Source organism: Rhea americana, unplaced genomic scaffold (assembly GCF_003343005.1).
Source record: "Rhea americana isolate MKP2758 unplaced genomic scaffold, rheAme1 scaffold_69, whole genome shotgun sequence".
NCBI lineage: Eukaryota > Metazoa > Chordata > Aves > Rheiformes > Rheidae > Rhea > Rhea americana.
This window is the reverse complement of record NW_028186856.1, coordinates 3,689,396-3,716,446: the sequence shown is the minus strand read 5'-3', so window position 1 is coordinate 3,716,446 and position 27,051 is coordinate 3,689,396. Positions and strand designations below refer to the sequence as shown.

The window sequence follows — 27,051 nt, the reverse complement described above, 5'->3', positions numbered from 1 at the left end:
TAACTGAATAGACTGTAGAAACAAGATTTAATTAATAGCAATCTTATTAGAATGCAGGATTTTTAGGAGCAGCCTGTAGATCCACCCCTGGAAGTAAGTCTCCTTGCAAAGCCCATGGTTTGCAAGTCATCCTGCTTGCAGGTGAAAAGTAACATCAAAGTAAAGAGGCAGGCCTGCAACCATGGCACTGGAAAAAGATCTCACCATTTTTTCACCCCCGGGGCCCCTGTTCCCAAAGCTTCGACTATGTGAGCAGAGCCCTGCCATGACCCAACTGCCAATGAAAAAGTGCAGTACCCGACACTCTGGAAAGAGGGGGCAGCGATCAGTAGAGTTGACCTTGAAGCAAGGACATTTTTGAGTTGGGCAGCAGGACTGGGTAATGGTAGCTCCAGCATCTTCAGAGAGATAACCTTTGGGAGGCAAGCAATTCCCACCTTTGGGATGTGGACCCTGAACAAACTAGAAGTGAGAAGCTGATGTCTCAAATGTCAATGAAATACTGATGCTCTGCTGAGTGGCAACATAAACGTCTGAGAGGCAGCACTTCATATCCCCCAGGTTACTTCCTATTGGGGTGTTCAATAACTCATTGAGGAGGCAAAAATACCATCTGCCTTTGAAAGGCTGTTACCTCAAGCCATAGAGGCTGAGCAAACTCCCACTAGCACTGGGASAAGACACAAGAAATAGTCTGGAGCATGTACATTCACTGCCCCAGGGCACCTGAATGAGGCCAYACTGAGAAAGCTCACCTGATGTGAAAAAAACAGACCTGGTGCCCATCAGCAGGGAACAGATATCTTCAGAAAACTACAGGCACACATATATCRTTCTGCGGGCCACACTGAAATAATATGCCAGCAGGACATAAGCACCTCTTATAAAAAATGATGTTATTCAATAGACATCATAAAATAAACATATTACATTTCTATGAGAACAGTCCCAACTACTARAAGCTCTTACAGTCTTTATAACTGGAAAAGAAAACAAATCTATCATCTTCCAACATTTCAGTGTTTACTCTAGCTGTGGGGTCATGGATTTTTTTTCTTCTAAGGCACAGACATGGTACTGCTCTGCCAAAGAGCCTGGAGAGCAGACAGAACTTCCATGAGAAATCTTCCCTCCAGGTTCTGCAAGAGCACACGTACCTTCAGTAGCAGCAGTAAAACTGCAGCTGGAGTTGGGGACACRTGCATGACAAGGAAAGGGAAACAGAATGTGGATTGGTCCTTAATGGGCTTGSGGCTGCTGTGCTCACACCTGAGCAAAAGGCTCTTCCAACAGCAGCTGAAAAGCGCTCAGTATTATTACTATGGGGGAAAAAAAAAACGAGCCCCTTCTCATTTTGAAGCACTGAGCTGGAATCCYGACTTGGAAACTGCACTTTAGTGCATCAGTCTTCTGCCCTAGCTGTCAGCAGCAGCAGCAGCAGCGGCTTTCTTGCAACTAGCCKAGGAGGGTCAGTGCGGTTCAATCCTAATCAACAGCTGAAGCTCAGATAGGACTACGTCACCGTGCTCTCACTGCGACTCTTCAGCGTTGGCAAGAGCAGACTGCTAATCTCAGGAGAGGTAAATCAGTCTTAGAGTATTCGCTAAATACTCTGACCAAAGTATTTCCCAGACTGGACAGCATATACACAAAGTGATGCACCTGTTGTTACAAAGAAACCAACTTCCAGTTTTGTCAAGTATTTCATTTTAGGTTCTTGCCTTATTTTGTTAGTCTTTAAGCATTTAAAAAAATATCCTACCAACAAATGAGCAAACTAWCGAGCATTTCACGGCCTCAGAACATTACATTGCCTTGTAGAGACCAAAATCCCATAAATCAGAAGTCCGTTTCTGTGCTGGGAAGATTACYGAGAAAGAAATTCTTCCACAAATACACAAGTTGAACTGCACGGAGCAGCCCCTTGCAGTCCACCAAGAGCTTCAGCCCAGCCTCCAGAGAGGAAGGCACGCAGCCTCYGCAGACACCCCTGTGGCCAAGTCCCGCTCGAGGAGCACGTTTTCTGCCATAGCTACTCTTGAATCTTACTTTTCTCCTGGTTCTATCTCCAATAACATACTTAGTGGCTACCTAAAGAAAAAAACAGCTAAAAACTCATTTGCCAAAATTCATTCCCCGCTGGGCTGTCAAGAACTTCCTTAAGTTCAAAAGTAAAGTTTGTTAACCTCCCCCTAAAGTGTACTCTTTTTCCCCCTAAAATCTCCCACATTGACAACCATTGATGAAATTCTTGTGGATTTACGTTAGTGTAAAAGCAGAGCACAGTTTGTCCTGAGGAAAGTTTCTTCACAGTCCAAATGAAATATGTGAGGAGAAAAACATTCATTTCCTTGCTCCTGAAGTTTTTAAAAATAAATCAAAGGAAAAATATGCTTACATTTTTAACCAAACCCTTTTGTATTAAAGATTAGGGAGCAAATTTTTCTGTACCGACCTCTTCCTCTTCCCAGTCTATCAAGTCCCAGTCATAAGCAATTACTGCTCGTCTTCTTTTCCAAAACTCCAGAAAAACAGTTGCTGGAGCAGAGAGAAGAAAAATACAAAATTGCTTTTAATTCAAGAAAATGTTAACTACTATCACAGAAATGTTGACTGAAGTTGTTACATCATTTTCATTTCTTTGCATAAATCAGCTTCTTTGAACAGCAAATCACGCGGGCAATCAAATCTGCCTTGAAAAGGTATTGCTTTCTAAGGATTACTTTGCTTGTGTCAAGCATGATTGAAGCTGTAAAGATTTCATTTAGTCCTAAATGAAAACATTTAATTTCAAATCAACCAAGGGAAGATTCTCAAAGAATAATTTTTTCCTGTGAGTCATCATAGCTAAATATGGCAGATTTCTGATGATGCTAAAGATTTCTTTGGGACAGTGTAGATAAAGTAGATAACTTTCCTTTTCTGAAAACCATTTGAAATATATAGGCACTGGAACCCGGAGGAAGCATATTTCAGTGAATGTGCAAATCTACAGAGTGCTACTGAAGAAACTAGAGCTTTTCTCTTATACCTTTCTAACCTAAAACATTTCTCTTACGGTATATATGTGGCTTGGCATTAATTGCTGACAGCTGAACACTCTGATGTACAGCCCTTATTGACAGAGTACGTGATGCTATTATATGTCTGTGTATGACTGTGATTTTGTTTTATGATGGAAGGAATGATCAAGAAGCATTTAATCATACAATTATGCATTAATATTCTGGAGATTAATCCTGAGACTATTTACAGCTACAGTTTTTTAAATTTGTTACATTAAAGGAATGTAGAAGCCGCCTAAAGCTAACTCAATTTGATGGAAAGGCTTCCTGTCCCATGGTGAGGCTTGGCTCTTGCCCTTGTTGCTGAGTAAAAATCAGCAAGATAGCCACAGAGAATACAAACCTCTTTATTCATGAGTTTAGGATAATACCAAATCTAACAAACAGTTCCACAATAGACTGACAGCATGTCCCACATACAGTACTAAAGGGATCTCCTTAGTAGACTATCTACCCTACCACTGTGTATTGATAATGATGTGATAGGATGATAAGCACTGTCATAAGTTTGGCGAAAGCAAGTTTTTACCCAGTAAGAATTATTGTATTTTTAATGTATTAGCCAACACTGCTAAGATATATTTAGAAAGTAAACATCTGGTGTAGAAGAGGTGAGACATCAAAGGGGTGTTTAAGGCGGTAGTTCTTAGGTGTGAAGTTAATTCCAGATATTACACCACTCTCTTTTTGAAAGGTGGAGGTAAGTTACACCAGGTAGTCAGCTGCTTTGATTTCGTCTAATGAAGAAAGTCAAATCAATCTCCCAAGCCTAAGGTAACCATGACTTTTTGTAATACTTGCAGTGTGATTGGTTGGGAACAGCAAAGTAGAGAGTGCTATTGGAGCTCTGCAGCTGCCGCTGAACCACTACACGGGTTATTCCTCGCTTGTCTTCTGGTGGAGCTCGTACTGATTTATTCTGTACAGGCCAGATAAGCAGCCCTCATAGCAAAGGCTGGCAAAGTGCATCTTGGTTCCCATTTCTGTGCATTTTTCAGTGATCTGGGAGACACAAGCCTGATTGATTAGTATCACTCTGTTTCCATTCCAAAAAGAAGCTGGAAGCAGGATTCTCGGGGGCATATGAGTCTACAGGCATGAATCTCTCAGATGCATCTATGATGAATAGTACTTCTGGTCTCTTGTTTTTCACATACCTGGAGGGAGGTGTCTATACACATTATATTCAGCATGTTTAACATCTCAGATTTGGTATGTTCAGTTCTTCAAGCTCCTTTTCAAAGCTATTTTCAAATCATTAAGTACCAAACAGGATGATCTGCACAGCTCTGTTTCCGCTTTTATTGTGACACAGTTTTCTCCTCCTATTGAGGTCCATACGCACTTTTCCCTTGCTGCGTATTTTGAAATGTGCTAAAAATAACCATCTTTGATTGATTCACTGTACAACTGAGGACTTTTTTAAAGTACTGCATTTTGAAATTTCTCTGCTACTTTTCTAGTCTAGTGATCACTAATACTTTATATCAACTATTAACATCCTTTTCTGACTGTGACAGCATAACTCAACGCAGTTGTACTCACTGTTCTCCTAGTAGAGCTCTTCCAACTGAAACATTTATCCCYGATGCTGAGAGTTCTCCAAAAATTCTGYTTGGAATTTTGAACTTGTCATAGGTCTTAACTCCCAGATCTTTTTTTTTTTTTTTTTTTTTTAATAAATTATGCTTGCCCTCTTTCAAAAGTCAGTTTTGCTATTCACTTCTCAGCATCCATTTGTATGAACAGCTCTCTTAATGTCACCCTCTCAAATGCTTTTGGACTAAGTTGCAACCTTGTCTAGTAATGCCTGTAGCCGCAAACAGCTAAATCCTGACCTTCTCTCAGGAATCCTCTCTGTATTTAGAACAACATTTAATATAACTCTTCTCATTTTCTGGAATATATTCTACTATATTAGGAATGCTGCTACAGAACCTCCTTAAATTCTGCCTCCTCAGAGAGCAGTTCAATGTGAATGTTTTATGCTAGAGGCAAGGTCTGTAGCTAAGTAGTATCTTTCCAACAGGCCAACTGACATAGTTGGAAAAATGTTTTATGTTGACATTTCTTATCTCTTGAAAAAAATGTTAGATTTTCCAAGGTAGGCCTTTTTCCTTTCCCAACTTTGCCTTTCAGCAACCATTTTGAAGCTRCTCTCCTTACCAAATAAAATAGGCTTCTAGGCAGACAAGAAGAAATTATAAAAAGGATTTCTCCTGTGTCCCTTAGTCCCCCAAAGATGTGCAGAGTAAGGGAGAAAAGCAGACAGAGAAACTAACATGAGTCCACTGTTTCTCTAGTAAAGCATTAGAAATGGTTAATTGCTGGGCGAAGAGCTTCAGGCAACATCTAGATAATAACATCTTTGGATTAGGTTTCTCTAGCACTTCAACTGGCAAAGCAAATGTTATACYTCCATCTGGCTTTACAACACTATGTTTGGAATCAACTGAGTATCAAACTTACCTAGAAATTTTTCTGAGAATTATATATTTTTTTCGCTTTATATGATGACATTTATTTGGAATGAATATCATTCTCTCTTTTTCTCTTTCTGTCTTTGGTAAGAATCCAGTTTAGACAGTAAAGAGAGAGACATTTTTCCTAGAAATCGGACCTACTTTTTCCTCAAGCTCGGCATATCTCAAGGCATACATAAACAGCAAAGTGTAGATGTTTTCCTCTAGCATAGAGGCATAAAAAATGCATGAAATGATTGTCATATGCTATTGCTCTCATCTCTTCGAAAGCTTTGAACATCTGAAAAACATCATCAATACTAGACAGTCCCAAAAGGAAAAACTCTCGTTGATTTCTGAAATGGAGTGAGCATTAATAGCAATTTGGTTTCCAGGAAAAAAAAATGTTTATAGGTATTTATTATTTCCTATGGAGTTCTATAATTTCTGTTCTTTTAAAAAGTTTCCAAGTCAACAGAAGCTCCGATACATGAAAGCTTAGACGACTACCAGCAAATTCCTTCAGTGTACCAAATGAAGACCATCTTTTGGCCCTTGCCATATCAGTTTAAAATGAAAATTATCTTAAGTCTTTTGTCTTTCTGGTAAACTTTAGTAAATATCATATTTTTTTTCCTATAATATCAATTACTTTACTTCTTATATAGTACTTAGCTTAATCAGGGCAGAAATACAGCAAGTAAGGTGATGGCTCAGTTTATTTTTTGATGAAAATGGTATTCCTATTCTTATAACTCCCAGTACACCAGTCTTCTAAAACCTTGAAAATTTCAGCCCTGCTTGGATAGGGTCCCTTATTTCACAATGAAACATTACAGGAGGTGGCGTCCTGCCTTTCAAAGTCCTGCAGCCATGTTCCTCCCTGCTCCAGAAATTAAGCTGCCCGCATTGATATTTGCAGAGGTAATTCCTTTCCCTACCCTAGCCACAGCAGTTAGCTCATCACCGGAACACGCATTTTAGTTCTATTTAAAAAGCAAGCAACTAGTCCACTTTGTTTTCAACTAGAGATATATTTGCAGTGAAAGGAGGAAACCACCATACATGCTACCTCTTCATGGAACGCGCCTGGACTGACCATGCCTGCTTTCCGGAAACCCTAATCAAATGGATGAGACTTCTCCCTCAAAGTGGGGCTCATAAATGGATGTAAAGACAGCAAAGAAGGTATTTTAGATAATAGACTGTGCCTAAGCTTAGACTGAAGAGGGAACATAATTCTAGCTGCTTTTCTGCTCTCGTTCTCTCTTTTTTTTAATAAAATAAAATAAAATAAAATAAAAGCACTACCATCATTATTTTATGTTACTGTTCTCAAACTGGATCATCTAGAAGGCTGGACTTTTCACAGCCAATTCATCATCCACTTGCCAGTTATTTCATGCCAATGGAAAAAAACATTTCCACAATCAAAATGCCATCACTGTTTCCTCTCTTCCCCTGTGATTCACTGAAGTAACAGTAATGCTTGTAGCTGCCACTAGGCTATGGTGGACTAAAAATCCCCTTAAGAAAGGAGGTAAGCTAACTCATAAGTACAGTACCATAAAATCCCTAGGAAGTGTGGTTTCTTTTGTTCTAATCATTCTTTAGCCCCAACTGTAATGAAAATACCTCCGCMACCTCACATGTTGCCAGAGTAGCACAATCTTTCAAGAACCTGTTAGCCCATCAGTTTTCCTAGCTGTCTTAAAATTCTCAACTTCAGTGGTACATAGAGAAAGAGGCTGAAAAGCTAAGTATACATATAAAAAGACTTTAAAGGAATGACTTTAAAATTGTTGGTGGTGCTCAGCTCTAGTGTAACTCTAAAGCAATGCTGGAAATACCAAGAAGAAACATTCAACTCTATGACCTGTTGACTTTTTTCATTAATTTGTGATATTTTAATACCTTCAATAAATCACGAAACAAGATGAATAGACTCAACCAGAATATGAGCTGAAATAATTAGCTAACTCAGATAAAAATATAATTTTGGAGGAAGGAGGCTAGACAGACTGTGAGGCTAACTTACAATCTCCTGAGAGCTCTCACACTGGCTGTTGGCTACCTCTTGTGGCTCAATAAAGCGATTCACTATTTGAAATGCAGATTATGTGAATTACTTGGCCACCTTTCCAAAAGAGTTTGAATGTGTGAAATGGAATAAGAAATGGAGAATAATGGCTAAATCAGGATAGCTMAACCTCCCAGAGATGTGGGATAGATGTCATTTTTGAGGCACCTCATTGAGACAGTCTCTAAAGATGTGTGACAGTAATCATTTCTCAGGACAGCATGGTAGCAGCTAAGAGCCTGGGCATGCTCAGGGCATGTTTGAAAGACTTCATGGGCTGCCAAAAGTGACTGTTCCCTCTTGCCTTCAATTCTGCCTGCAAGACCACAGTCAGAAAAACAGCTGAGCCAGAAACAGAACTGTCCTACGGGCAAAATTCAACCTCAACAGCAATAGTTAGATCACTCTAGGATCAAATTACCATTCAAATAAATCTCCTATTTATTTCATTGGAGAAGGTTTTACTACCTTTCTGGAATCAAGGTAAAATACTGCATTAGTTCTTTTTAGTGTGCGAACTAAACTGAGCATCCTTAAACTGAGACAAGGCCTGAACAGTAACTGATGAAAAGCTTCAGTGCCAATAGATCTAAAAACCCCTAAAAAAACRCAGTGAGCAACTATCCACATAGACACTGTATTCATATTTTAAAAAATTAAAATGATTATAGTATAAAAATACTGATTCCAGCAATTTCTATCTTCTTTTTGCAGAAGCAGAAAAGAGACAAGGCCTATTCTGTGTACCACAGGGGCTGAGAAAGGTGTGCTGGAGTTTACAAAGGCTTATGCTGCATCACAAGCTTTAAGGAAAACATTCTGGAACYGTGCTTATCAAAAGAAAAAACTTACCCCACACTGCCATGAAAACAGCAAAAAAGACTGTAGCTCCATTGTCAAAAAGATGGGTTACCTGAGAAAGACATTATTAAGTTGATCAATTTATGATAACAATGTTTGATTTCCCATTTTTACCTAATAAATTCAGTGTGATCCAGAGCACAGCCAGACTAACAATCCCGAAGACTGAAACCSCTCCCTTGATGCGTGACGTGCACTGGTCGAACTCAGACCTCCGTATCGGCTGATGAGCCACCAGTCTGGTCTGGGAGTGACCGCTGCTACCTCTAAGTATGAACAGTTCAATCTTTGGGTTTATTTCAAACCCAAAGCGTTCATTTTGTGGAGCAGCGTACACAGGCTAAGGCAAAGGCTGGTGCCAAGGACGCTGCAGCGCATGCCTCTAGCACGCAACCCCTGGCATTGACTCCACCAGTACAAATTGCATCCAGGTGTTCTACAGCTCAAACTTAATCGTTGTAAAACACCMCGGATGATAATACTGTCTGAATTTAGTCTCTTCTCCGAAGATTTTTATCTACCCAARTTTGCTAAAGGCCCATGGAAAAGACYAAAGGACTGCTGTTACCAAGAAAGYGTTTCTATTTGCATATTTTAAAATGTACCTTTGCATAAACACAGCTGTCTGACAACCTCATAAACGGACAGTATTTATCACATATAGGACACATTATGATATCTGTAGCTTGACAGACTTCTTTACTGGAAAAAGATAAAAGATGAACATTAACAGTTTGATGCACTCAGTCTTAAAATGAATAAATAACTTTAATAAAACTGTTGCTTATGTTTCAAACAATACTGTATCAAATAGTATTGATTCTTTGTGTAACTGAAGGCAAGATGCTCATAAACACATGTATGTAACGAATATTTGTGGACTGCCTAAGGCTTCAGAGTTTACAGCCTGGGGATCCTGGCTGCAGAGAATAGTTCCTCAGAGCCAAGCTGGCAGTAGCTTTTTATCATTTCCTGCTTCTCTGCAAATCAGAAGCGACTTTCTGTAGGAGGAGGGTGAGAATGAGCGCTCATTTAGATAACCTTGACCCATTCTTGTGAGTTCCCTCGGGCAACGTCTTAAGCATGGAAGATGCAGAGACGYAGAGCTCAGGAGAAGGTCCAGGGAATTCTTCATGTGAAAATGCCTCACTGTAGTGGGGCTTTGGGAATGGCCTTGAAGTGAGCAAAACTTCCACATACTTCTCTGGCCTTATGAGAGAGTAAGGAAGGATCCCAGGCTCTACCTCTTTCCTACTTCATGCTGAGCAGTTATCGGGAACCAGAGCTGGGAAAGAAAAACCTGCAACCCATCCGAGTTCAGGGATGCTCGAAACAGGGTACCTTATGAAAACAAAGCACTGTTTTCCTAAGTAGTCATTTGACAATTCAAAATGAAACAATTAACAATTTGTATAAAGAGCTCTTAAGTTATTTATAATAACCCAAAGCTGTAATTTCCCTAACCAAAATGTTCACATTACCTGACTTGGCAGTGGTTCAAAGTGGTGACTCCATACAAAAAGACAAACAGTCCAATGAAGGCAGCTGGGAAGAGCATCCCCGTATACCAGCCTAACCAGGCAAAGTAGAGCCCAATTTTCTCACCAAAGTATCGTCTGTTTTAAAACACAACACAGCAAAGTTACCTGCTAATTAGAGTAAATCTGCTTTATCTCATTCACTAACAGAAAAAAAAATTATCATATCTGAAGAGTGGATTAAAAGTTTCCTAAGGAATAAAACCCTGCAGTTAGGTTTCTAAATCCACACTGAGGCACTTGCCTCATTTTTATACTGAATCTGAAAATTCACATTTCACAGGTTACAGTGAGGTTARTGTAGATCTCAGAGAAGAAACACTGAGTACATTTAAAAAAGCTTTTYCTTCATGTCTTGATAATAAATGACTTTCTTTGCATCTTGGCTGTGTAACTTTATTTCCCAGTTAATTGTACTGAAATCAGTATTGGGCACTTTTGTTAAAATGCATGAAACAGTAAAAATGACTTGGGCCCAAATTATTTCTAAGATATTAATTAACCAGACATTATTCTCCAATTCAGTTTATTTTCATTTTCTTGTTTCTTTTCTTGGCAGGATTCCTGGGAAATTAATCTCATGATTCTAACACAGATGTAAAGTGAAGTATGAGTAAGATCCAACAAACTTCTTTATGTATTATCTTCACTGGCTTGAGGAAAATACTACAAATTAATTCTGGTTTGTCAGCCATACTGTTTAAAAACTAATAGCAAAGTGACCAGGGACCTCCTATTTGCTACTTATTTGCTAGCACTTTTCTTCTTCCCAAACACAACCACACCTTGACTTATGCACTGAGGAATAAATCAAATGCACAAAACCCCTTGCAGGATGCATCAGCACAGGAGCAAGCTGCATTCACTGTCCTCTGTTTGATAGTCTTGTGCAGAGTAGGCTGATCATCAGATTAGGCTGCTTTACAAATTAATATCACAATTATAATGAAGATTTTTAAGGGATTATTTGTAAGATTAGTTTTGAAGAATGAGGCAAGATGATGATACTGTCCTTCAGAGACTTTGTGGCCAGTTTAAAGCTGGCTGTCAAGTGAATGTGAGAACAGCTACTGATGAAAACCCACATTCATGTTAATGATGAAACTTCTGAACAGTCCAGGGACAAAGAGAGAAGTCAGTCAGGACAGCTATCTTCATATTACCAGAAAGTATTCTTGGTCAAACTTTTACAGTGAGGAGGAAAAGACCATGATGTACTCTAGGGCTGGTGGCAAYAGAGGAGAGAAGGATACACTTGGTCTGGAATGGACAAAATCCTCAGTTTTAAACTGCATACTAAGAATTTCCAGCCTGAGCAATATCTGTCGGGACTGAGCTCATGTTTTGCAGGGTGAAGTGAATAAGATTGACCTACACTGATTATTATCATTTGAGTTTACTAGTACTGTACAAGAAGCCAAATGTTGTCATGTTGTTTTCATTCTTCTGTCATTCAACGGAGAACCAAATTTACTGGCTAAGGAGGTGGAAAGCTAACAGTAACACGCTCAGTTCTGACAAGGGCAGCAGGTCTAGTTGTAAAAAGACACAGTGGCAACTGCTTTTAAGACCTGACTTAGAAGTGTTAGTGAACCCTTCGGTCTAATTATTTGGCTGAAACACAGGATGTCAAGCTATGCCCGTCTCACTGAAATAGAAAAATCACATTTTATGAGATTATGTGTACTGAGTATTTATGGATCTATTTTTTTCCATGTACATAGTTCAAAGTAGAGAAGTAAATCTAACATTCATCAAGACTTATCTTCTTTATTTCATTCCCTATATTTGAGTATGAATATTTCCACCTTTTTAGCTGAAGACCATTCTTGACAAACTTAATTTCCTGTTCTGCTGTGCCTTTCTATCTAAAAGTTGCAAAACACAACACACACTCGTGATCAAGTGAACAGCTTCAGCTTAGTTAGTATAAGACCTGAGCAAAATTCAGTGTGTGCATACGGAAAAATGGACACAATGGGGAGCAGCAGCCCAAATTGCTGCAATGTAAGGAGAAGGCATCTGAGGCCACCTATAAACCCAATTTTATAAATTTAAAAATAAGTATTGCATATATTGACATTACTTTGACATATATGCTTAGATACATAAAAATGCTTCCACTATCCAACTTTGCTTCACAAATGTTATTTCACAGGCCGTACTACTCTCTCTTGATTAGTATCAGGATCAAGTTTGTATTTTATTTCTTCTGACTCAGTAGTTATCATATTTATTCTGTAAGTCTCTCTGCTCAGAGACCATTCACCCAACTGAGTACTACAGAAACACACTGCAGCAATAAAGCAGTTTTTGGAGACCTGAGCAGGAGCCATATTCAGAGCAGTTCCATGTTTACTGCAATCCATACTTGAGTAGGTCTGCACCCTCATCGTCTCAGGAGATGAAGCTGGCTTAGATGGATTTTTGCCACTCCCTTCCTTCAAGTTGCACCAACTTCGAGGAACAAGCTCTTCAGTTCTATCTGTCACTGTCACTGTATTTTGGATGGAAGTTTCATGGAAGAGTCCATAATGATGGCAGTTCTCTTACCCACACACTGACAGTTTATCCAGAGTACAYTAATCTATGTGAAGAATTGCAGGGACTTTTTCTAGGGTGCATCACTGCACACTATTTCCACTTATAKTCCACCTATTATCATTCTGCTCATTTCTCTCAGAAATTTTTCAGCCTCAATAACATTGGCATTTCTGTTAATTTTGCTAAATCATTATCATCCAATTTTTCTGATTGTTAATAGTAATGTAGAAAATTATGCTTTGTATCTTTTGTGGTTCTTTCACAGAAATTTTTCTCCACATAAAACTTCAAAAGCAAAGATTTCAGAAACCCTCAAGCACCTAATTGAATAATAGAATAAAACCTYTCTCCTATCCTCACATATACCATGCCATTTGAATAAAGAAATATACAGAAATAAATCACCTTTTCTCAGTTTTCTGCTGGTACGTATATTAGACCTCTAACACCATCTACCTTAACTGCATACTTTTTCTCCTCCCATATCATTCTAATGGTGGAAATGCCATTGACTTCAACAGGGCCAAGACTTCAATCTCAGTATTTAGCAGTGTGGCACATTTTTGTGATGTTCTAAGGTATGAGATCTGATTTCAGACCATAAAATGGGTTACTGGATTCCTCTATGTTTACTGACCTTCAGTGTATTGTTTTTCAGGTTCAGGATGTGTGGAAGGGCTGGAATAGAGACAGGCTTGGACCCAAGCCAAGAACACATCTATCTTTATTAATCCTTTTTCAGACCAGAATGCAATGCTATGGAGAACTTTCTACACCACAGAAACAAGGTGTTGGGCAGCCAGAGCTTTCCAGCAGATGTCTTGGACACATGTTCCTCCTGTTATGTCAGGAGGAATAGGGGGAGGGAAGAAGGCTTGACAGAAAAATCTAAGTTATTTAGTATTAGATTTACTTCTAGTTTAATTTAAGCTGTTTTACAGTTACATTATAAATGTACTTTTCACACTCCCTTTTGGTCCTGTAAATGAGGCACACAGGCAGCAATAGCAATAACTCCTGGACAGTATAGAAGAAAAAAGTTCTGCACAGAACGCTGTCAGGTGCGTGAAGGAGACAATCCAAAATCCCCAGGAGTCACTGGAACTGATTTACATCATCCCAGAGCATAAAAATATAGAGTTCTCTCTCTTTCCAATTGCTATCAGTTCAAAGGGTCCTAAATTATTCTTATAAAAAAAAAAAAACTATGGATTCTCAATTTCAGCAGAAGTGTGATTAAAATCGTGGTTCCGCATCTGTTGATTAACAGTGGCACCTTTGCAACCGTGCCAAGTGCGCACCTTCGTTCTGCTGCGTCTTTCAATGCAGCGTGAAATGCAGAACCATGCAATTCCCTTCAAAGGGCTTTTTGTTGTTTATTTCCAGTGACTACTAGTTCCACAACGGCCAGCTGATGAGATTAAATGAAATCTGGAAGGCACCAGATTGACAGCACTGGAGATTTAAGACTTAATTTTAACAGCTAAGGGAAGAATAAGGCAGCATCAAAGTAAGAACAATCTCCATCACCAATGCTGCAGCTTGATTTTATGGTGGAAATATTACATCTATTAATGAGAGGGTCATTTTATTCTCTACAACTAATTTATTCCTTAGCCTCTCTAAAGTATCTAATAACACGAATGTCAGTTGTGAGCAGTGAGTTCTGGCCAGACGTCTGAGGAAGAATTAACATCCATCTGCTTTTTTTTGTATGGATGGCAATGCTAATCCCTTCGAGCACGCCCCATATACTTGCTGGTTTGAGGAAAAAATAGGAAAGCTGCTCCTGCTGTAGAACTGGTACCAGAAAAGCTTCTGCTTGAAATATGTATATTGAGATAYTTTCAAGTGAAAAGAACAAGTCTTGCTGTTGTCAGCTCTTCTAGAAGAAAAATCCAGCTCACTAGACACGTGAGCTCCTGAGAGTGGCAGTAGACGAGAAAGATTTGGCAGCAGCTAAGGAAATGCAAGGGATCTACCATCTGCGAAGCAAGAAGAAAAAGGCATTTCCCCTCCTCTCCCATCACACTTCCTTCGGCAAATTTATTGCAGTCAACGCCGTGTTCCAGGCCGCAAGCGGCAAACTGGGCTGGGGCTGAAGCTCTGAAGCCCCYCAGCCGCTGTGACTCATGCCGCTCAAGGTGGGAGCATCGCACCGCTCCCTGCCCCTTTCCCTCTCGGACAGACACCTGCTCCAGACCACCACAGGACACCTGTGATCACAGCTAGGGTGGCTGCTATTGACTGCTCATCTTCTCTTGTAAAATAGCCTTGCAAAAATCCGTGCACGTCCCTGATTGATGAGAAGCTTAAAGATCCTGCAAAACCTTCAASATCACACTCAGACTCCTCAGGTACGACTTTGCCAAGGTCCAATACAATCTTGTGTTTCACCCTGCTCATTCTGTTGCCACTTATACACATACTCAAAAGAYCTTTCAGAYGCCTAACAACCCGTATTCATGGATGACTATTAAACAAAAACCCAGATATTGACTCAACAGCATTTTCACAGATAAGATATRCAGATGAAGAACAGTAGTCCTGACCATCAGTCAGAAAAAATAATGGCCAAAACCATTTTAAAAATTAGAGATGCAAATCTTTAATAGTATGACATCAGTATCTTATTGTAGATGAGAGAAATTAAAAATAAACATTTTCAGTATGACTGCTGGCTTCTCAAYAAATCATCAAATTCTGCAGTGTAATTTGACAAAATTTCCATATTTTAGTCAAGACTAATGAGCTCAGAAAGAAATGAAAACTCTCACAATTAATTTATAAGGTACAAATACATTGCTTTGTTTTCTAAAGCATTTTAAAAAATATATGACTCAGTAAAGTCCTCTCACTATATTTCTCTGTGATTTTTTTCTCCATGAAATTGAACATCTCATGCTTGTTTTATACGGCCTTAAACATTAACACCTTCTGTCTCCAGGGGATCCGCTATACATCCTTCTACTTAGAAACTGTTCTGCAAAATCAATAAAAACAAAGTTTTCTATCAGTTACAGGACTTATAAAAGGGAAAAATTCATAGACTGGACTAACTGCATGTGCTATATGACCCTTCCGAATGGCCGGCATATCAATATCTTCAAGAATTCCAGTGCATTTTAAGACTTATTTATAGGCCCTTGTAGTTTCGTATTTTTCTCTTTAAGCAGAAGAAGTCCGCTAAAGCCCAATAACAGTTTTGCCAAAGGGACTCGACTCTCTAGATAAGCACATATCCCCCTCCTCCCCGCCCCCATAATCCTCTATCAGAGCATACCAGCTCACTTGGAAACCTTGATTTAAAAGGGCTATGATAATTCAGAGTCAAGTCTCAGCTTTCTACATGTTTTTTTTTTTTTTTTTTCCCCTTTCAGACTATTTCCAAGTTGAAAACAAAGCCAGATTGTGGAGATGTGACTGGGCTGAGTTTGGGGGATKCAGTAGAGACATCAAGCTTCCACCTATCGTTAGTGCTGCGAACACAGTAGCACGCTCAGTGGCTGTGAGCATCATTAAACTTCATCAGGGGCCACTTCTGCAGTTCCTTTTTGGGAAAAAAAAAAAAGCAAGAGGATCTGGCTATGAGAGCCTTTTTTTTTTTTTTTTTAATCGAAGCCATGCTCTGAGGAGAAAAAACACTTTCCCAGCAGATGATGATTCAACCATGTTTCCCCAGCCTCCACAGGTTTCTCTCCTGAATAGTCTACAACACTTCCATTAGAGGTTTGGCTTTCAGGAAACTCAAGAAGGAAACTTCCCTCACTTTCCTTTCAGCTCCTCCTACAAGCTTCTCTACAGACATTTCTTTGAACGTAGTGGCAGGAATGAATGAAATGGGCTTCTCCTGCCGCACAATCAGTTTTTAAGGACTACAGGAATTACCGGAGCTCTTCATGGTTTTGTCAGAGGAAAGATAAAATGGCAGGAGAACCTATGCCCAAAGCACGTATAACGTGATGTTTTTGAAGCAGGAAGATCTTACCTCACGAGATCCAGCGGCTGGTATTTATACCATACTCCCCAGGAAGCCCAGCACTCGTAAAGCAGGTGTCTGTGGTTTTCTGCCCCGTGGGTTCTTATGGAATTCTTACTTCTGTAACTTCCCTAAAATACAGGTCTGGACATTAATGAACAACAGTAGCAAAAATGAATAACTAGCAAATCTCTCTCAGTAGGTATAAGGATAATACAATTTACGCCAACTGTGGACATAAAATGATAAATATGACATTAAGAGGACATTTTCCTCTGACTTGTTTCAAATTTAAGACTGTTCTTCCTAAGAGATGTAGTTGATAATAAGTGTTCAAGTTAAAGGCTATAAACTGGAGAAACTGATAGAGAAATCCACAGCCTGATATTTTTCCCCTCCGAAAACATACTGATCCATCAAAATCAAAAATTTTCCAAAGAACAGATCCAGGACAATTCTCCTTATTTGTCATCTTATTTCTTTTCTTCCCTTCACCCCTCCCTCCAAGAAAAAAATCTTTTTCAAATGTGCTATTTTTACATTTTAGCACCTGAACTTCTATGTACTTTGTCATTTTTTTTCAAATTTGAGTACATTCACATTTAAAAAGGTTGAAAAAGGTCAATACTAAAACAGTTTGAGATTACTGAAATTAAACTTGTTTTAATTCAATCATAATTTTTTATTTTGATTAAATAAATCTAAGATTCAATTTTTTTCTCTCCTAATTCAAGACTGGGAAGATGCTTCAGTATCTCAAAAATGTTGTAAAATGGTCACAAACGGTGGAGCATACCATATCGCTAAAAGGAAAGGGTATCAGAGACAGGTGTGGAATGCAAAAGAGAGTTTTAATAACAYTGAGATTGAAAATAAATGATTTACACAAATAAGTTTGATTTTGGGGAAGTGTAAGTTCTAAACGGAACAAAACCTGGGAACAATACCTCATGAAGAGGAAATGCAGCTTCATAGGAGCCATTACTGAGCAATCGATTCAGACCTAAAAACCAAAAAAGTATCCAATTATTTACCAATAGGAGTAGAATAACTGCTAGATAAATAAAGCAAAATACATTTTCACGGTAGGTTAGCTAAAAGTAATTTGCAGCCCATTGACAGTAAAAGATACAAGTAGAAAAATATATTTTTCAGTTTTGATGAACTAGGCAAAGCAGACTTTTCAAAATTATCACAATCTGCGATTTATTGTGTCTGAGGTTAAAAGTTTCATTTCCCAAATCCGTCTTCAGTGTCACTTTAGTGAAATCAATGACCTCACACCAGGATTGGAGTTTGGCTCCATATAGTTGGGTCTAATGATATGTTAAAGCTTGTTTGATATCAAAGTTCACTGGAGGAAGCTGAAGGGCTGCATTTCTTGAGAGCTGAAAACTTTGGGGAAAATATGCTTTTGAATTGCAGGACAGTAAGGCAGCTGAAACTCTTCATTTTCATATGACAACAATTTTGTAAGATATGTTCAGTTTATGTCTTATGAAAGCTGCTGGACTAACAGACAGAACAGGTACAAGACAGACTGCAGGAGTAGAAGGCCAAGTAACACACTTGAATTCTGAACCAAAAAGATCGCTATTTAGTRCCAAATAGTAATCATACACCCTACTTTGGCCTTGCCCCTCTCTGCTACAGCAAGGAGAGAAGTAATGAATATCTGACATGGACACCTTTTATCCAGAAAGTCACTGAACTAGGACTGAACAACTACAGGCAATGAAAAACTAAATGGAATTTAGCACCCACATACAAAAGCGCTTAGCTCAGCACTTACCAATTTTGTTTTTCCCTTCTTCATATTTCACTCTTTGTAAAATATGGTGTACAATTCTACTTCTTGTAGCATTATTGAAGAAAGTGTCTTTGTTGTGTATGATGAAGCTATATAAAAATACAAACCAGACCATGTCAGGAATATATAGAAGCATGTTTAAAGCAATGACGAGTTCTATTAATTTCTATAGCACACCAAGCACCTACAGTATACAAGCAAGTGTAAGGAAAATGAAAGGCATCAGATTAAGTGAGATGATTCACCAGAGAAGATCTTGGTATCAGTATTCATTCCCTTGCAAATAATGTTGTGGAAAAGTCTGCAGAAGGTTTGAAGATATTTAAACATTCATTATCATAAGCATCACATCAGATCATTTGTCAAGAACTACAAAATTCTTTCACAAGTATTTGCAAAAATATAGAACTTATAAGTGCAGCTGTAGAAACTGACATTTGATTTCTGTTTCAGACTTCTTTATTATGCTTTATCATTAACATATGTTTATATTACTAGATGGAAATATTCACTCTGTAAAAAATGATTCTGTTGACCTGTTACTGAAAATCAAAATACTATGTCAGAAACTAAAAATATATATCCCAATGTTTGGTTCTGGAAGCTAAAACAGAGTAGAAAAATAGCTTTCAGGAGCTACTCATGGAGTTATGTATGAATATAAGCTCAATAGTTTAGACAGGACTGTAATGAATCTAGGCAATTCAACAAAACATTAGCCACAAAATACATTGTATTGATTAGATTGGCTGGCATATCATATATTATACAGATTTCTTAGCTGCCTACAACATACTCCAAGAAAATATTATATTTTAGCATATTATCATAGTCACTGGAAAAATGCAAACAATGTAAGTGTTTTAGATTAGAAATACTGTTTATGCTTGTCACCTAAATACTCCTAAAAAAATTCTCATGCTTGTCTGAGGCGAGGAAGGACTTCAGGCTCGACTGTGAAAGTCATTTAGGCACTTGAATAAGCAGATAGGTGGTTAGAGTTTCTGATGAAGTATGAGTCTATGCGTATCTTGAGGAAACTCAATGGTTTTTGATTCTTAGTTACCAACTGAATGGGAGGATTCACATTTTTCAAAATACTTTGGATAGGACATAAGATTACATCGTTTTGTGCTGGTGAAGACCTAGGGAAGTAAATAAACTGGTAAACAAATAAAAACATGAAATTATAGAGGTATAGAGAGGCCAGCTTGCAGGACAGCACACTAGACAAGTCTGACTTTAACYGAGATAACCTGTAGAGGAGGGTTGGCATGGATTTACGTTACTTTGTCTTCCACACAACATGGGATTCAGTGCTCAATTTTCTCCTCGGGCAGTTTTGCCCAAACAAAACCCCCTTTTCCAAATTCTGGACTTTAGGACTTCTATATCCTCCCTTCAAAGGTTTACAGTAAAAAATTCCCAAAGCAAATGCATAAAAAAAAAAATCAAGCTGTCCCAAGAGCAGCATAATTAATGAAACTTAGTTTTCTAGAGATTAGTACCTCATGGCTCCTTTCCCAACTGCTCCAGATACTCATACGTCATTTGTGTGTCCACTACCTATTCAATACCATACTTCCAGCTTCTCCTATATCCCTAACATTCCTAGAGTCCTATGCATGCCCTACAGTAGCTATTGCAAGTAATTTGATTTATGCAGATTGGCCAAGTACTATCTATGCTCTGATTTACCAACAGACTGCTACCAAACAGCATATATAACTGGTGAGGCTTGGCTGTCTTCTCTTCCATATACACACAGATTTTGGCCACTATCCCATTTCAAGCCAYTGACATTCACAAAAACCCCAAAGATTGTATTTATCTTTGAGATAGCTACACCTGTATCAAATGTGGTTGAAAGTAACTCCTAGGTAAAATAATAATTACCAGAAAGGTTTGACAAACAAGGAAAATGYTACCAATACACAAGCCCTAATGTTTAAGGAAATCAGATTAACCACAATTTAAATGCTGAAGCTGATAACACTTCATTGGTTTCAGCTGAAGCTGGAGTTTTGAAYTGGGCCATTTTTCTTTTTTAGCTCTACCTACAGAATTGTTTTTGATTACAATTCATCCACCTTAAAAAAAATTATTCCTTTACCTTTTTTATCAACACAAAGTAGGCAGAACCTGACCCACAGAAGCAATACAGGACTTGCACTGATTAAAAAAAAATCAATAGGAGCTGTTTTCAGTTGCTATTAGATTTTATTTTATAATCTTCAAGCAAGCATGATTTCAAAATCTTTGTTCTGAACCCTCTTACAGTCAGTTAATTTGAGTTAAAAACACCCCATATTCAAATAAGAAGGCTTTTCTATGTGAATGGGATTCAAGGAACATTAATTCTCCTACTTGCTCTTAGGATTTGCCTGTCCACTAAATTTTGTAAAAAATACATACAACAAAGTGCTTTGTATTACTGGTTTCTCCAGTCTCATGTTACATACCAGCTCTTTCTCATTCCCAAAAGAGCAGGCAAAATCTTGCTATCTAGACTGAAGCTAACAAGTCCCACCTGATCTGTCTCCTGTCACAAAYCTATGAATCAGCAGAATAGTTCCACCTCTGATTGCCTTATCCTAAATTTTGGCAGCTACCAATACGTCATGTCTTGTAGTAGGAACAAATTAAAAGAAAGTAGTAAAACAGAAATGCCTTGAATATTCTTTTCTTTTTTGAAGAACTACTTCTTTTCTTTTCTTTTCCTTTTAATGTCTACCTTTCTTCAAGATCTCACCTCTCAGGTAGCACTGAATTTTAAAGGAGTGTGAAGACAACTTACAAAACCAAGTAGCACAGTAATTTTCATTCTGACTCAGCTGCGAGTTCTTGTAGCATTCAGCTGGGTTGAGTCCCCTTAGCGGGGTAACTAGCAAAACTGACACAGATAACAGCAATAACATTGATCTAGTCTCCTAGTTACATAAGGTTATTTTGCCCATCTGTTATTAAAACTGTGTCATACTGCAATGATAGGTAGTACTTGCAGTAGCTTTTCTGGACAAGTATGCTAACAGCCATTCTGTGTTTAGTCACCTCTATCTTCGTGAGTCATGACTGAAAAAAAAAGGCTGAAATCAAACATTGTATACTTTTAAAATGAAATAAGAGCTATTTGTTTAAAAGAGCATTTTAGTCATTTGCATTTATTTATAATTGTAGTAACTGCACTGTTGTGGTTGTTTATCTCACTTGGCCTAGAAAGAATGTGCAGATATCTCTGTGAAGCAGATGTCAGCTTCTCAATGCCATGAAAAACCCTGCCTATTCCAGAGCTAGCTGAAGCAATCCTAAAATATAAGTAAGCAAGTGTGAGACCTGCTGAGCTTCTGCCCTGCCCATCTTTTGGGCCAGTAACRGGCATCTGAGGGTGAGAGCTGGAGAGGAGAAGGAGAAATCACCATGGCTGGAGCAGACCAAGGCATATGTCCTCCAGCATTTTCCAACGTTTCTCACAGAGACATAGATACAGAGAAGATGACAGAGTTCACCAAAGGTGAGAGAGGAATGCAAAAAGTGAGTCCTCTGGGTATTCTGGACTATCCTTAACTTTCTTGTGGTTTTGGAATGGAATTGCCCATGGTAAAGACTAAAAATAAACCCTGGCTATTTTCAACATAAAAAGCAATGGGTTTTCTTGATTTTGTTTAGCCCAGATAATTTCTGTGAAGTTGTGTACAGAACAGCTTCAGAAAGAGTGTTATCAACAGAGCTGAGGGCTGACACACTGAGTTCTGGCACAGTGTACAGAAACAGGGAGACAGGGGTGGGAGACAGGGAAAGGTTGAGAMTATCTCAAGTCGTGTTAACTATGTGTTACAACACCCTAATTAGCAGCTAACGCTAAATTATGCCAATGCTGGCAGAGTTTCTGATTTTTCTCTGCAGTCACAGRGGTTGCCCTTGTCAGCTGAAATTTGGGCAGTTCAGTGTAGGATCTATCCCTTTGCACCACCTTTCTTCAGCCCTGTCCTGGGCTTTCTGGGCCCTTTTTCCTGTAAGATATCCTCCAAAGCTTTTGTGCCGGCCAGGCCTCCAGGCTGTCTCCTTTCTGAATGCGAGTGGTAAATCCATATTCAGAGATTAGCCATCAAGGCTCGCTCTTGGTTTGCAGATCCAGTAAGGAACTCAGAGGAGAAAGAGTTTCTTAGTTTGTGGACCACCTCGCCCTTCAAATTCCAGTTCACAGGGGCCAGAGCTAAGGGTATTTCCAAACAAGGTGTGGATAAATATTCTTCAGRCATTAGGGAGCTGTGAACTGCACAAGGCTTTCTGGAAACGTTTTTTACCCCTTCTTGCTTTCAGATGGGATGATGTCTTCAGCTGCTCCATTCCTGCTGCTCTCGCTAGAACTTCAGCATACACCAGGGCTTCAATATTTATAAGAATGTTGCAGCTTGTTTTCAGGCTCAGTATGCACTCAGGCTTTAGTTAGGAGATAGCTTGAATGAAGGCATTGATCACTTCTTTGTCATTTCATTTACAAGATAAAAATTAAACAAGGATTAATACATTGTTACTTTTATTGTTGTGAAGATAATGAACAGTTAGATGATTTCTTCCAATGATTTGTTCCACGATAGTTAGGTCCACTTGCCTGGTCCTATMACCCATAYATCAAAAGGAACATCTCAATGAAGATAATGAGAGCACTTCTGGCAGAAAAGGTTCCAGAGTTGAACCTTAATTAAAGCCTCCCTTAAAAAYGTCATAATGTGAAAATATTGCTCTTACATTCACAGTGTAAGCGACATGAAGAGTCAGTGAAGGTTAATTGCTCTGAAAYGATATTTGTAGCTTTCTTAATTAGGCTCTGAACTGGAGACTTCAAACTATGTTGTCATGGATAGCAAAGTAGAACAAAGACAATAAAGCCAACTGTCATCTAATGAATGCCCTCAAATTAATGTGAATTCAGTGGAGAACAAGCTGCCAATAAATTTCTTGTCATACATTCCCTTTAGTAATTTTGCAGGTTGTAGACCACAGCTGCACAGACACTTTAGGGGTAAATTTAGGTCTTGAATTTGTGGTCCAACACCCATCTGAAGAAACTGGACTTACTTCTAAATTTATTTTGAAGAAGCAAAATTCAGGAAAGGCTGTTTTCTGCTATACGGTAGGATACACAAGCTGAAAGCTGAACATTCGTGATCTGGTTACAAAGCTGTAAATCGAGACCATGTGCATCTTTTGATGTGTGTCTTTGCTCTATAGGATCCCCCGACACTGAAACATTTGACGTCTGACACTCATTGCACTAAAAATATGTTCCAAGCAAACACCTACTGTTGGAGGCAGGCCAAACAAAAAGCAAAGACGTTGTCTCAMCTAATAATCGTTATAAAAGAGAAGTATATTCTTTAGTACAGGAAAAATGACCGAACTCCTACACGTCCAGGTAAAACACTAGCACTAACTAGTTGTTGTTGGTTGAGGCAATGGCAGGACTTTACCTAGTTTAACGTCAGAGACACAAAATCATCAGCTGTAGTAGCAGCAGCAAGACGAGCCTGCAGTATTCCAGGGAGAACATCACCCCGCATCCCTGTAGTTTATATTTGAAAATGGCCATATTAATACTACTTTCTGTTTATTTCCGTTTGTGGGACCTATAAAGCAGCAGCTGACTTTTATGATTTTCTAAAAGTGTTTATTAATGGTTATTATTGATATATTTCATCACATGCCTAAACCAAGATCACTTTTCTCTTTGGGAAGGAGAATATTTTAGAGGCTTCAGCTATCTCCAGCCTGACATATCACAGGCTCAAAACTGCAAAAGCAAAATAGAAAGAGCCTTGAAAATGCTAAATCTTYCCTCCACCATCCTCTGCCCCTCCACCCCCAATCATCCTGCCCTCTAAATCACTTCTTAATTTAAATTGGTTTGCTCAAAAATATTCACCAGAGATGAAATRAGCTTTATTTATTTTTCAGTGATGCCCTTTTTTATTCAGTTTGCCAGACTATTAAATCTTTCAGAATCAGACAGGACTTAAGAAACTCATTACAGGGTGTTTCCAAGTCTGGTTGCACAAAGATGTTGTTCAGCAGTAGATAACTTACAGAAATTGGATTCCCTGCCTATAAGAAGCCATTTACAAACGTACGCTTATTATACTGTGAATGTATATAAGCACCAGAATAGTTGTGTTGGTTCCAACCAAGCGAGTGTCCATGCAGTCCTGTGCYTCATCCCAGTATTAGCTGCTCCCTGGTCCCATCCATGATCTAGGGGTGAAGCAGCTCAGGTGGACACAGGCACAGATCATCTTGGTGCRGATGGGATTTATTAGGGACAATCTGAGCAGCAGAGAAAATGAAAGTGGAACTCTACCCCGAGAGACAGACATCGTGGAGGTCTGACAAAGATGTGGGACCAGATCCTCATCTACCAAAACAGCACTTACCATAAATGAAAATAACTCCACTGACTGTGGGAACAGAGGGCTATTTTTATTTAATTAATCTAGATACTGTCCTAGTCCTGTTAATCATAAAAATTTTTTATTTTATTTTCATGTTAGAAATAAATATTTAAGTGTTTTATACAGTTATACACTGGATTAATATTTAGATAGCTTTTTCTTCTCTCGAAGAAAGGGGAAAATAGCTCTTGATATAAAGTTTTAAATCTCTAAGCAGCAATTAAAAGCATTTTCCTACCTAGTATACAGCTATCTAAGAAATCACAKCTAATCACTGCTGTTAATATGCCCAGCTGACTAGCAGCTCACTACATAAAATACTAAGAAGTTGTAGAAAAATAACTGATTACTGTCATATCTCTCAGATATTGTGCACAGTCCATTCCTACACATGATAATTTTTGGAAGAGATACTTTGGCATAAATAAAGCATCTCCCAAACCGTGGCTGTGGAGGAGAGATACTACTCAGAAGTCTATCTTGAAAATTATCATTTTTTTATTCCACAAAATTCTAGCAAAATACTTGCCTCATCCAGACAGAGATTCTTTCTCTGAAAGAGATTTCCTATTACTTGGGAAATAATATGAATTCTGGTCTTCTCTTGTAATGACAATTTATTATATACCTTGTATGGTGTGCCATATCCCCTTAAAATAAAACCTTAAACCATGCTACAGAAGATATAGGCACCTCTTACAGGTATGTTTCTTGCAGTTTTTCTTGCCTGTTTTGGGAAGGAGACAGCTGTGTCTCTTAACACAAATTTACATTTTTTTCCTGAAAGTTAGCCTTTCTCCACACCTGGTCCTTCATTCTAAATGGAAAGCAAGAACGTAAGAATGGAAAAAGTCATCAATATGGTCTATTAAAATTGCACATGCTCACCATACRTCATTACTTCAAATGTATGGATTCCTAGAGAAACAAAGCAGGATCAAGCCTTGTTAGTTTTGATCTTAACTATTTTTCTCCTCAGCCTCTGCACTGTAAGTAGTGTCAGCCATCTGCCCATCCAAGCTTTTAAAAGAAACTCTTGGAAGCAAAGCCTGTACTCAGTCTATATTTCAAACATCATCTGTATCAGATTGGAGACCTGGATATGAAAACTGTGGCCAGCTTAAAAAGTGAAAACTACCCATTCTTTTCTGAAGTTAAAAACAACTGAGGCTATGAAGAAAGGAAGAAATAAGGAATTCAAAACCCACATTGCCATATAAGGACCTGACAGATTTTTAAATATTAATTTTATATTTAATTAGTAACTTCTTCCTTTTTGTAAAAAAAAAAAAAAAAAAAAAAAAAAAAAAAAGTTACATAATGCATCAGTGACAATTGATAACTTAAACTTCAATCTAACATGGATGCATGCTGTTTATCCACGTAGGAGTACTGCGACTGTCCTCAGCCGTGGAGGTTACTACACTTAGCAGTGGTCAGAGAGGAACRAGAAATCATTTTCTCACTGATCAAACCCTCACATGTCACAGCTGCACCAGACGAATGAGGGTGCCAGTCACTGGATTTACTACAACAGTTAAAATGGAAATGTCTTGGGATAAACAATTCCATTTCTACCCATACTTGTCCTGTGTTCTGGCATAGGAAAACCAGAATGTTTTACAGATATCCTGGAAGAAGCAGCTATAGCATGCAGCAATTTGTAGAGTGAACCTTAACAGKATATCCTCCTTGACTGCTAACCAATACTATTAGAATCATTTTTCTTTACTCCGCATTTCCGATTATTCAGTACTTGCACTCCACAACCAAAGATTAAAAACATGTACAAAAGCCATTAGGGACATTCTCTGCTTACCAACATGCCCTGAAATTCTCGGAACAATTGAAAAACTTGTGTGCAATTCAACAGATGAATATTGAAAAAGTCATTATATTTCAAAATGCCTCTAGTGGGGAGAATATGACAAACACAGGCGACTGGCTGCAACGTGACGGGAATACAGGAATCCTACGAGAGGCAGCACCTTTTTGGGGGACAGAGAGCAACTCGGCCAGCCTTAAATCTGTCCCCCACAAAAGGAACGGGAGCCCAAAGAGGAAGCCGAACACGGAAACTTCAGGCCTGCTGGGGAGCACAGCTTTGAGCTGTACAGTGATAGAAAGGAAGTGCCAAACAACAATGGAAATGTTAATGAACCTAAACCAGTATTTAATCCAAAAAAACCAAAAAGAAAACAAACAAAAAAAACCCCACGGCTTCCCAACTCAAATGGGAGCAAGGCAGAAGTAAGAATAAAAAAAA

General features: G+C 38.6%; 1 protein-coding gene across 1 annotated transcript in view; it reads right to left on the bottom strand.

Moving 5' to 3' along the window:
- Positions 1-27,051, bottom strand: part of ANO4 (anoctamin 4) — a 214,499-nt gene that overhangs the window by 30,777 nt on the left and 156,671 nt on the right. Inside the window, exons 10-16 of the mRNA XM_085321380.1 lie at positions 18,322-18,428; positions 17,477-17,532; positions 16,539-16,660; positions 9,950-10,084; positions 9,074-9,170; positions 8,460-8,520; positions 2,456-2,538 (exon numbers count right to left, since the gene is read on the bottom strand). Coding sequence (XP_085177506.1) covers positions 2,456-2,538; positions 8,460-8,520; positions 9,074-9,170; positions 9,950-10,084; positions 16,539-16,660; positions 17,477-17,532; positions 18,322-18,428 — 661 coding nt within the window. The remainder of the gene's footprint in view (positions 1-2,455; positions 2,539-8,459; positions 8,521-9,073; positions 9,171-9,949; positions 10,085-16,538; positions 16,661-17,476; positions 17,533-18,321; positions 18,429-27,051) is intronic.